Source organism: Austrofundulus limnaeus, unplaced genomic scaffold (genome assembly GCF_001266775.1).
Source record: "Austrofundulus limnaeus strain Quisiro unplaced genomic scaffold, Austrofundulus_limnaeus-1.0 Scaffold1581, whole genome shotgun sequence".
NCBI lineage: Eukaryota > Metazoa > Chordata > Actinopteri > Cyprinodontiformes > Rivulidae > Austrofundulus > Austrofundulus limnaeus.
The window spans coordinates 36896-49517 of NW_013953983.1; the positions used below are offsets into that span (position 1 = coordinate 36896).

The 12622-nt window shown below is 42.1% G+C and overlaps 1 protein-coding gene across 1 annotated transcript; it reads left to right on the forward strand.

The window, feature by feature from the left end:
• Window positions 1–9683: 9683 nt before the first annotated feature.
• On the forward strand, window positions 9684–10704 carry LOC106535831 (uncharacterized; the record flags this gene model as incomplete). The annotated part of the gene is given in 1 exon segment (XM_014032940.1): window positions 9684–10704. A coding segment is annotated over 1 exon segment (1007 nt), but the record flags the coding sequence as incomplete, so codon positions are not given.
• Between the last annotated feature and the right edge of the window lie 1918 nt (window positions 10705–12622).

A 12622-nucleotide genomic window follows, 5' to 3' on the forward strand; every position in this document is an offset into this window, starting at 1 on the left:
AAATAAAAACTTTACGAGTTCAGAGATTGAAGTCCGTCTGTCAGAGATCCAGAAAAGAAAATCTGTCATTTTATACAGAATACGAAAACATTGGTGAATGCCACAAATTCTCCTAAATCACTCGTACACACAACTTAAGAACAAATCTGTGCGTACAAACGGTTCTTGCATGAGGCCCATTGTGAGCGGACTATGATCAGAAATGACTATCGCTCCATAATCACACTCACTCACTAAGTTTAAGATACGTTTATCGAGGAGAAAGTAGTCAATCCGTGAATAGCTCTTATGAACAGGGGAAAAGAACGAATACCGTCTCAGGGTCGGATTTCGAAAATGCCACTCGTCAACCATAAGTTCCATAAGTTTTAAGAAATGAATTAATTGACTGGGCCAATTTAGAAAGAGAGATCCTCCCCACTGTACTACGATCGAGGGATGATAGCACACAGTTTACATCTCCCCCAATTATGAGATTTTGTGTTGAAATATTAGGTCAATTTGAAAAAAGTGAATTAAAAATGTTTGATCATCCCAATTTGGAGCATATACCGAGACTAAAATGACAGTAAGTGCATATAGTTTTCCCACCACAATTGCAGAACATCCAGCAGCGTCTGTTTTAACACTGGATGCCATAAAATGCACCAAAGTTGGCCACCCCTCTCGATTTAGATTGGAAATTAGACTGAAACACCTGGCCAGACCAGCGCCTGCTTAAATTTACACTGTCTGCCTTACACAAATGAGTCTCCTGCAAAAAAATAATATTAGTATCAAGTTGTCTTAAATGTGACATACTTTTCCTAAATTTCACTGGACCATTGAGGGGTTTCACATTCCAACTCACACAGTTAACTGGGTGACTGTTGATGAACCTGTTAATATTAGAACTGCTCATGTATGGTCAGTCGGACTGTAGTACGATATCCACAAACCATCACAAAAAAATAACCTGAAAAAGACATTCTCAAAACAAATAGATCCGGTATAGTCCCACCCCTTTCTCCTTAAAAAACATGGAGAACCCAACAAACAAAAAATCCACACATTTGTGCTTACACTGGGGGGCTTAACTCCCTGCCTGGACTCCCGCCACAACTAAATAACAGCAACAAAAAAATTAAAAAAAGGGGGTTGCCTTACTTTAAAGTATTATTACTGTTTATGCTCCTTGCTGCACTGATAATTAAAGCACTAACCAAGATCTGGACAGACCCCCTGTGAAACTCTCGTACATAGAACAAAAAGAGGAATGTTGTCCCTGGAAATGACTAAAATTAAATCAAGATATGACGCGGGATATAAAGATGAAAGGTTCATTACAACCTGACAGTCATAATGGATCGATGAGGGTTGGACCTGCGGTCAACGCCGGTCCTCGCTGTCCGTCGCCAAGATGATCCTCTTTTTAACGTAGTCCATTGCTTTATTGGCATCCAGGAACTCCTTGTTTTCCTCCCCATAAGAGATGCGGAGCCATGCAGGAAAAAGCAAGCCGTTGCAAATATCTCGTCGCTTGCGAAGAAGCCTCCTCACCTCCGTAAACACTGCTCGAGCCTTGGCCACAGGCGCATTGTAGTCAGATGTGATGATAATCGGTGACTCCTTAAAACGAAGATGGCTGCTGCTCCGCGCCCGATGCAATATTTCCACACATTCTTGATAATAGTGCTGTTTAGCAACAATAATCCGCGGCTTATCGCCTGACCTGTTTTCACCTGGCGAGCGATGGGCTCGGTCAACAAGTGGCTCTTTATCCATCTGTAGAACCTCTGCTAGCAGTTTAGCCACTGCTGAAGTGGAGCTGGATTCTGGCATCTCTGGAACTCAGATAATCCACACATTGCACCTTCTCATGCGCCCTTCCATATCGTCACACTTCTTTTTGAACCCATCGACTTCTTCTTTCAGGTCCAAAACGGTGGTGCGCAGAGCAAAACCTCATCGGACCAGGTTGACAAGCCGTCCTCCACCTCCTTAATGCTCTGCTTAAGGTGGTCCAGGTCTGCGTGCAGTACTATTGTGCCGTTAGCCACTTCTGCTCTCACCACTTGTAGCTCTCCTTTAATAAGAGTAAACTCTTCAGCCAAAGCCGCTTTTATTTCGGATTTGATCACAGCCGAGAGATAGGTTTTTATAGCGGCAAGTATGTCAGACTTCAAGGAGAGTGCGTCCACCTCGCTGCGGGAGGGAGAAGGAGGAACAGAAAATCCGGCTTTAGCTGCAGTCTGCTCCGAGGCGGCGTCGGACCTAACAGCCGCAGAGCTAGAATGTTTGCCTTTCCTCGAGTTTGTCGCCATTCTTCTACTCTTCTAGGCAAGAATCACTCAGGGGTCGAGTCCGGACAGACCAAATGCTCAAAACAGCAAGGGCATTTTGTACAGAACCACAAACAGAACAAGTCGGAGCGGGAGCCCCCGCGACACACGTCTCACTCCATCATCTTGCCCCGCCTCTCTCTGAACAACGTCAATTTTCTGCGCGATTTCTGCTTACAGTTTAGCTACAGCCATCTCGTTCCGTTCAGTACTTCTCTCCTCTCAGTAGGGTTGTTTACAGCGCACACGATTTCCGGTTAGCTTCTTAGCTTAGCCTCCTTCACAGTGGAGTTGGCGCACATACGTCGCGGCCAACCGAACCAATCACTATAAACTTCAGCAGAGGTCACGCCTCCAGAAAGAATCGCTTCTCTATAGCCGAAAGTTCAGACCCTCGTACGGAGCAAAGTGAAGGACAAGGGTCTGGTTTTAACCAGGCTATGTTCTTACACAAGAACCTCAGAATCCCACACACACTTCTTTAGTCTGATGGTCGTCTTTTGCATGTGAACAGTTTTGATTGTCTTTGGCTACGTTCACACTGCAGGCAAATCAGACCCAAATCCGATTTTTTTTGACCCATCTGACTCATATCCGATTTTTTTATGACAGTCTGAACGAGACAAATCCGATTTTTTCAAATCCGACCCAGGCCATTTCAGTATGTGGTTTTAAATCGGATACACATCTGATGTTTTCAAAGTGACTGCAGTGTGAACGCTCATGTCACATTCCATCTGACTTTTTCATCAGGAGGAGGGAGTGAAGGATCGATAAGCCACTAACCTCAAGTCACGCTGTTTAAATCTGTAGCTCCATGTGTTTACAGCTCCAAAACACAAGTCCAGTTGCTTCATCTTTTTTACTTTTCATTTTCCACGTAAAAAATATTATTAATAATATTACGTTATGATAATAACGATGTCCAGCCTGGGTTGTGGAGAGTATCGATCCTAAAGTTAGCTACTCGGTCGATACTTTTTTTCCAGCTCGTAGTTTCATTCAAAAAAAAAGCTTCACTGGAGCATCCCGGTCAGAGGCAGGTTCAGATATAAACACTGAACTAAACAAGCATGTCAGATAATTATTTAATCGGCTCTGATTAAACAACAACTTCTGATTCGATGTGCAAAATGTAGCATCCATGATGCTACATCGTTTGATGAGACGTCACATCTTTCACTGCGCATGCGTGTCACATCAGTGCTGTGGAGCGTTCACACAGGGGTCTGATGCAGGTCACATTTAAAATGTAATGTGAACATTCACACAAAAAGATCGGATTTTTTCAAAAAATCAGAACTGCGTATTAAGACCTGCAGTGTGAACGTAGCCATTGTTAAACCTGTTTGTCCATCATATGGAAGCAGTGCTTGTAAGAATGAGTTCACCTGAAACTTCTCAGACTAAAGTCTCTTGGAGGAGAGATGTAACATTTCATTAAAGAAGAACCTGTCCAGGGAACCCACATAATTTTTTAAATAAATAAATAAATAAATAAATAAATAAATAAATAAATAAATAAATAAATAAATAAGATTTGACACGTCAATTACTGGGCAACACACATTCTTGATAACACATTTAGCTCTAGAATGCCTTGATAGTCTTGAGATTTCCTTGTGCCCTGCACAGATCCAGGACCCTCTGTACCCGATACAGCAAATCAGCTGCAGAACATAACAGAGCCCACTTCAGGTTTCACTGTAGGTCCTGGGTTCTGCTGTCTCAGGTTTGGGTCTGTGAACCAAAAGCTCCAGTTTTGTCTCATTTGTCGAAATGACATTGTCCCAGAGACTTTAATGCTCTAAATGCTTTAATGCTAACTTTTCTCGACATGCTTTTGGGCAACATTTAGTCTGTCTTTGTTATAATTTGTTGTCCTCCTCTGTCATCTTCTATTTAGTCCACTTTGACTCAAATGGACTGATGGTCTGATCTAACACTGATGACTTTTGGTCTTAGAGTTCAGCTCTAATCTCTTTAGAAGATATTCTGGATTCTTTAGTTACTCTTTGTATTATTTGTCTCTTCACTTTGTTGTTCCACAGTTGTCCTCATGTGGACACATCCAAAGGAGGTTGTCTTCAGTCCTTTTGACCTTCTGAACAACCTATAGTCTCAGGAACATCAAGAGCAACTTTAGAAACAGACCAGATAATTACAATAATATGTAAAAACACCTTTAAAATAAAACCTTTACAACATAAACCAAATGTTATATTTTGTTCAGCATCAGTATAAAACCCAGTGTGTTCAGGTTTACAAATGAGTCGATACAGTATCTGCAAAGTTTGCAGAGACAGATAAATTTTTGCACTTTCAAGCAATTTTTAATACTTGTCCTCAGTCGTATTCTGCATTAGTCCACAAAACACATGGCACTCTAACCATAAAAAGCTTCTTCGTAGCCTAGGAGATCAATCAAAGTAATAGAATGAGTAAATGTAAATGTGCAGCTCCATTTCCCATAACAGTAGCTGCTGCAGCTATCAGAGGGTGCCTCAATCTGTCCCTGTCACAGCCAGGCAGACGAAGAAGAGCCCGGTAATATATGCAGGCTGTGAAATGGGATGCGGGTGGCAGTTTCCATCCATATGGGATGGTGTCTGTACAAAATGTGATTGCGTGTGTGCATCTGAACTTAGAAGTTATGGATCTTGCAGGTCTTTATCTCATGGGCCTAAACAACACAGATACCACAAGAGGAAATGGATAAAGTTTGAATGAATGACTGTTGTGGCTGTAAAACGCCTGAAATGAAGCATTGGGAGGACCAGGCATCTCAACTGTTCTGCTTGTGTTTGATTTTTAAATGCGAGTCATAAATTCAAACAAAATGAAAGCAAAGCCACATGAAACATTTTCTAAATGCCATGCATGTGAAATATTGTCTGTTTTGAACGCCTTGTGAGGCTATCGTTCAGAGCAGACACACTTGTTCTAAGAATGGATTTTATTTGCCGTCTTTTAAACGTGTGCATTAAAGAAGAGCAGCACAAAACTGAGCTTTGTTACCTGAACGGATTCAGCTCAGAGGCTGCTGTGGAACTGCTGAAGTATAAAGTATACAGGACCAGTGAAAAAGTGAGTTTTTTTTTCAAACTTTCATGTTTAAGCTCACCAACCGAGTGTAAGACTAATATAGGACAAAATCCACCTGAGTGGAAACAAAATTAAGGGAAGAAAGCTTCCAAACTAACTTGCCCCTGTGTGACAGAACAGTACTGTAATAGCTGCTTGTGCCATCATGAGATATAACATCTGCAATCAACTGTTGTGATAACTGGATATGAGTTTGTGATGTTGATGTGAAGGAATGTTGCTGCTGTTCTTCATTGTCCTGATGCAGAACCTACATGAGCTTCAGGTCACCAGCTGGTGCTCCAAAATTCTCCTTCAAGAATGTTTGTTAGAAAGCATGGCTCCATAATTCATGGCAAGTCATGCAGGTCCTGAAGCAACCCCAACACCTACCACCTCCATGTTTGACTGTTGGTGTTTATTTTCTAAAATACCGTGTTGATGTAAATGTACTTTATTTGTCATGAATGAATATTTCCATACAATGCTGAGATTTGTGTTCTGCATTTGACCCATCACACATGAGAAACACCCATGTGCAGCAGTGGGCTGCTATTTAAGCATCCACAGCAGTTAGGGGTTGGGTGTCTTGCTCAAGGACACCATAGCATGTGGGAACCTATAACTTTCTGGTGCCAAGTTGGCTGCCCTAACCACTGTGCCACAGCCACCCCATGATTTTACACCGCTAGTAAGACACACCTTCCAAAAATCACTATTGTCTCGTCAGTCCAACAAGTATTTACTAAAAGTCTTGGAGATCATAAAAATTTTACCAGTTTTTCTTTTGTATAGATGTTTATAAATGGTTTGAGTTTCACGTATACAATTTAAATTTTTATTATTATTAAGCACTTTTTGATATGATATCTATGAAAGGTACTATATAAATAAACTTTATTGAATTAATTAGAGTAAAGTGATGCACTGTTAATGCACAGTTAACCAAAACATTTGCGTAACCAACCTTTGAACCACTACACAAATTGTTTAGTAGAGAGGTGATGTTCGCCAACGATTCCAATCGTTAGGAGGGCTCCTTATAACTAACGATAGCAACTGAGTTGCAGAGTGAAAAGAACCTTTCGTAGTTTTATTTTTATGATGATAATGTAACAATACATTTTATTTGTGTAGATTTTTACATGAATCAAACAAAATTACATGTAATTATAAATACTAACATCATAAAAGCAAAGCACTTAAGTACATAGCAGCAGTGAACATAAAAAAACACAGGACAAACATAAATCAGGACATTTATCACACATTAAAAGTTGTTCTGAAAAAGTATGTTTTTAGATGTGATTTGAATGTGGATATGTCTGTACAGTCACAGATGTGTTTGGGGAGAGAGTTCCAGAGGGTGGGAGCTGCTGTAGAGGCTGTAGAGAAGGTCCTGTCACTTGTTATAATTAAACTTAGGTATTGTTTAGTTTTATAATCAAATTTAGGTATTGTTCACTCTTAAGTTCTATAATCAACATTAGATATTGTTCACTTTTGCATGAAGTTTATTCAGCAGTATTTTGTGTTAATCAGTTGAAGTGTTACACATTTTATTCATTTATTATTATACAGACAAACTATGTGTCCTACTCCTCTCTGTGAACTGCTGAAGGAAGCAGTAGAGCTTTGACAAGCAAGATGATGAGTTGCAGACAAGCTGAAGGAATCTGGGGGAGAAAACAGTTGAGTCCAGTTAGAACTGCATTCCTGAGGGAGGATCCTGAGTCTCTGTGTAAGAGGAGAATAAAGACGCTGCTGTTCTCCTCATTAGACATACAATCTGCCAGCAGATGAGCTGAGTTGCACCGGATTCTCCAAGAATCAGGTTGTAAGGTTGTCTCTATAAATGTGCATTTATGCTTTTAAACAATACTGTATCTTATCATAAGTGTTTTATTAAAAAAAATAATAAAGGAGGTTTTAACCTTTAAAAGTACCTGTATGTTATATTTTTCACCTCGGTACCAGGTCCACGTGGGAGGATCAAACGAGCTCGGGCGGAGAGAGAGTAAGTTCGGTGTTTGTCCGCAACAAAATCTGGAGGTCCACACCGAGATCTCTTCTGCGTTTGGACGTTACGGGGTGGAAAGAGTCCAGGACACTGATGCTCGGACGTCCTCAACAGAATATCAGAAGGTGAGCAGACTACCTTTAAAGCCCTGTGATTGGTCTTCTTATAGGCAAATTTGTTGTCAATGTGCTGGACTCCAGGGATAAAGTTACAGTAAAGTAAAAATTATTGAGAAACGCGCGTATTTAACAGTAAAGTGAGTTTTAAGTTACCAAGACAAGACCCAGACTCCAGGTAAAACATGCAGTGGTCAGCAGCCTGTGGCCGACGGGCCACAGATAAGGAGAAGTGGGGTTCTATGCAAATGACTGTCTTGAACAAGACCTTCCCTTTCTTAGTGGATACTGGGGCTACCTATTCTACTTTGAAAGACTCTGAGTATGACAAATATGCAACAACTTCTACTGTGTCTGTTGTGGGTTTTTCTGGGGAACAACAAAAACTGCCTGTGTCTAAACCTTTGCCTGTGTCAGTGGGGACCCAATCTACAACCCATCCCTTTGTCCTCTCCAGTGATGTTCCCGTTAACTTGTTGGGGCATGACCTTTTAAAGAAATCAGGGGCCTCAATCCTGTGTGAATCCACTGGACTCTCTGTCAGACTGTTGGATGGGACACAATGGACATGTTCTGCATCCTCTCAATCATCTTCTCACTCAACTGATCCAACCTGAAGTGGCTGACATTTATTGGGCCCTATTGCATCCAGAAAATCCACAGCACACTGGCATCCTCTCTGCTTTCCTGTCTTGGAAGCCATGGGTGGATGCCCTCCGCCCTTACGTTCCTCCCTTAGACCCTCTTCATGTCACTCTCTTTTATGACCGTGACTCAGATGAATGTTATCATGAAGCTTTTGTTTCAGACCTACAAGATACAGAGTGGTCTTTACCCTCTGATAAGATCATTGTAAGACCTCAAGGGGTAGCCTCACATGTCACTCTGTCCCCCTCATAGTTAGAGTGGTATAGAATAATGACAGAGGCAGTGACACATGTCTCCCTTGCCCCCCCCCCCCCCAAAAACCAGGCTAAAGACTTAGGCCCCATGGTAAAAGCAGCGCTTGGTGCTACAGACTGGACTCACACTCAGCTCCCTTCTGTCTCATTCTCACCCTCAACTGACTGCTACTCTATTGCTGTTACCACCTCTGACCAGGGCAACTTGACACACAAACTGATTTCCAGAGATCATGGTAGAGAAAAATCAGATCACCCTGATGTTCCTAAAATGTTGTCATCACTCCCTGACTCRCTCTGGTCAAAAGGGCCAGAAGACGTAGGCCTCAGCAGTTGTTCTCCTATTTCGTTTCAACTACATCCCACAGATCCCATTTGGCTTTATCAGTATCCCACAAACCTGAAGCAGCTTTAGGTTTGCAAAACACAGTTCAGGGCCTCCTGAAAGCTGGTGTGTTGGAGCCATCCTGCTMACAGTGGAACACTCCCATCCTCCCTGTTGAAAAACCAGGCACAGGTAAATATAGGATGGTTCATGATCTTAGAGCTATTAATGCCATTTTGCAGACTCCTACCTGTCCTGTCCCTAACCCCTATGTAGCTCTCACTAATCTCAGCCCTAAACATAAGTGGTTCACATGTATTGATTTAGCTAATGCCTTTTTCTGTCTCCCCCTAGCAGAAAATGTTAGAGACATTTTCTCATTCACCTTTCATGGTCAGCAGTATCGCTGTACCAGGCTCCCTCAGGGTTTCGCTTTATCCCCTGGCATTTTTAATCAAGTGTTGAAAGATCTCCTGGTTAACTGTCCCCTCCCCACAGGCACGACTCTCCTTCAGTATGTCGATGACCTCCTGATTGCCTTTGAGACCTCTGCTGATTGTTTGCAGGCCACCCACACCATTTTACAGTTTCTTCATCAGGCAGGGTTTAAGGTCAGTAAGTCTAAGCTCCAGGYAGTTCGTTCCCAGGTGTCATTTTTAGGCCATCTTGTGTCAGCTACAGGTACCTCTTTGTCACCTGAACATAGAGCCTCTATTCTAAATCATTCAAAACCACAGACTGTTCAAGACATGCTCTCTTTTCTGTGTCTAACAGGCTACAGTAGACAGTATGTCCCTGACTACACTGATCTAACTAGATCATGAATAATGGTAGTTAGATCAGTGTAGTCAGGGACATACAGTAGACAGTATGTCCCTGAATACACTGATCTAACTACTGTTATTCATGATCTAGTTAAAACTCAGGGCATGAGAAACTTAAAAGCACGTCTACAGTGGACGCAGCCGGCTGAAGAAGCTTTCATTCACTTGAAACAGCTTTTGGCCAGAGCAACAGATCTAGCTTTGCCTGACTACTCCTTGCCTTTTCATCTAGATGTTTCTGAAACAAATGGAGCTGTAAATGGCATTTTGTTTCAGAAAAAGGGGGGTGAGAGACAGATTTTAATGTATGCTAGTGTTTTGCTAGACAATACAGAAATAAGACACCCACCTTGCACCCAACTTGCAGCAGGACTAGCAAAAATCATCCAAAAAACAGTTCACATTGTAATGGGTCATCCTTTAAACATCCTCACCTCTCACAATGTCGTAGCCTATGTCAACTCACAAATTTTCACGATGACATCATTGAGACAACAGAGAAAGAGTAAAATATTAGGGGCTCATAATTTACTATTCTCACATGAAGGCATAAACATGGCTGACAGAATGACAACAGGACCAACACATGACTGTATGAGAAAAGTGCAGACAGAAGAAAAAATCAGGCCAGATTTAGAGACAGAACACATACCAGGCTCAGAAGTTTTGTACACAGACGGTTGTTGTTTCAGGATGGAAGATGGTAACTCAAAATCAGGATTTGCAGTGGTGAGACAGGAAGGTCAAAGGATTGAGATTCTGCAGTCAGGAAAGCTAGAAGGACAACAGTCAGCTCAAAAGGCAGAAATTCAGGCAGTGGTAGAAGCTTTAAAGGAAAGAGCTGGAAAAGAGGTTACTCTGTACACAGATTCAGCTTATGCCTATGGTGCAGTTCATGTCCAGTTACCTCAGTGGAAAAGAGCAGGGTTCTTGACAGCAGGACAGAAACCCATTAAACATGAGAAGTTGATGAAAGAGTTGGCTGAGAGTTTGTTACTTCCAAAGAAGGTTGCAGTGGTGAAGTGCAAAGGTCATGACATGACTGGGTCGGAAACAGCAGAGGGAAACAGGCAGGCAGACAGAGCAGCAAAAGATGCAGCAGGATACACAGGGGCTAGACGGTGACAGTGGAGGAGGAGTGTCAGCAGGACAGTTATTGGTGGGGAGAAGAAGTCCAGAGAGCACAAGAGAAGGCCTCTCCAGAGGAAAAGTCATTGTGGAAGAGAAAAGGGGGTGTGATTGATAAAGAAGATGGCTTGTGGAAGGGACCGCAGAATAGATGGATTTTGCCAATGACATTGAGGGGAAAAGCTTTTCAGGAAGCTTATGGTTTGGGTCACGTAGGGGTCAGACAGATGGAGAAAAATCTTAAACAATGGTGGCACCCTCACATGAAAGACATGATAGCTAATCATGTGATATATCACTTGTGATATTTGTACCACTTACAATGCCAGACCAGCAATCAAACCAGAACTGGGATCTTTCCCTTTCCTTTTCAGACCAGGGCAGGAAATAATCATAGATTACACAGACATGGGAGAATCAGTAAGAGGACACAAGTATATACAGTATTGATGTGTGTTGACGCCTTTACAGGATGGCCAGAGGCCTTACCTGCAAAAAGGGAAGACAGCAAAACAGTTGTAAAGTTCTTGATAAATCACTATATCCCGAGGCATGGTTTTCCTGAAAAAATCAGATCTGATAATGGCACTCATTTTAAAAACACAGACCTGCAGGCTGTGGGAAAAAAAATGCTAGGCTTAAAACTTGCCTTTGGAACAGTTTACCATCCTCAATCACAAGGAAAAGTTGAAAGAATGAATCAAAATGTCAAACAAAAATTGGGAAAAATCTGTGCACAGACAAAATTAAATTGGCTTGATGCATTACCAATAGCACTAATGACTATAAGAGCTTCTATTAATAACAGCACCGGTTTTACCCATTATGAGTTAACCACAGGTCGACCATTCCCAGGGCCGCAGGCCAGCATCCACACCTCCGAGAAGAATCCTAAGGTGGACCATAAGGTATATTTTGATGAGTTGAAAGCATTGGTGTCTAACTTTACTCAGCAGGTCCACAGCAAACACAGCCCCCTGGGAGAACCCACCTTGCCAACTGCTGAGTGGGTGTTGCTGAGGGTGATTAAGAGGAAGTGGCCAGATCCATGCTGGACCGGTCCCTACCAGGTAACTGAGAGAACATCCCATGCCGTCCGCCTGAAAGGAAAGGGGGACACCTGGTACCATTGGAGCCAGTGCGCGCAAGCCAGGGAGCCAGGCAGAAATCTGGTGGACATGACAGAGGACCTCAAACTCGTAAACTGAACTGTGTCTTTTGCTTGGTAGACCAAAACAGCCAAGTTAATTTGCGTGTGGGCTCAGAAGGACTCTGTTAAATTGGGCCACTCGGTGTTGGAATAGCCACATACGGTATAGTACGGACACCTCCCCCGATAAAAACATTACATTTTAGAGTCTCACATTACATGAAGAAAACTTGGGGGCTTAGGAGGATTCACTACACCCAAGCAACGCCAGGGGACGTGTGGCACATTATAAAAGTAACATTTTCTGTCTTGTTTTTGAATTTAATTTTGAATTATTTTGCTTGCTTTTCAGGAGACAACTAGGCTGTCTGATGAGGAATGCTGCTCTGTGAGAGTTTATTATTTTCTATAGTTTGTGGACGTTTTGTTGTTGCATTTTAGTCAGTGTTATATGGTTATTACTGTTACTTTATGAAGCAATATGTTTTGGGATGGTCAGAAGAGGGCCGCAGTGGTGGTAGTGATGTTAGTTGGACTATGTGCAGTCACTCTGTTGCTACTTGAACAGTATTGTGTAATACCTGGCATGGAAAGGTATCATTATATCAGCACTCACCTCTATAGCTATTTTTGTAGCAATCATGGTTAATTGTGGATGTTGCTGCATTCCTTGTATGAGATCATTGTCCCTCATGCAAGAACATGTTCGTATTCTTATCCTAAATTTCTCTTACTTTTGTTCGTACAAAGGG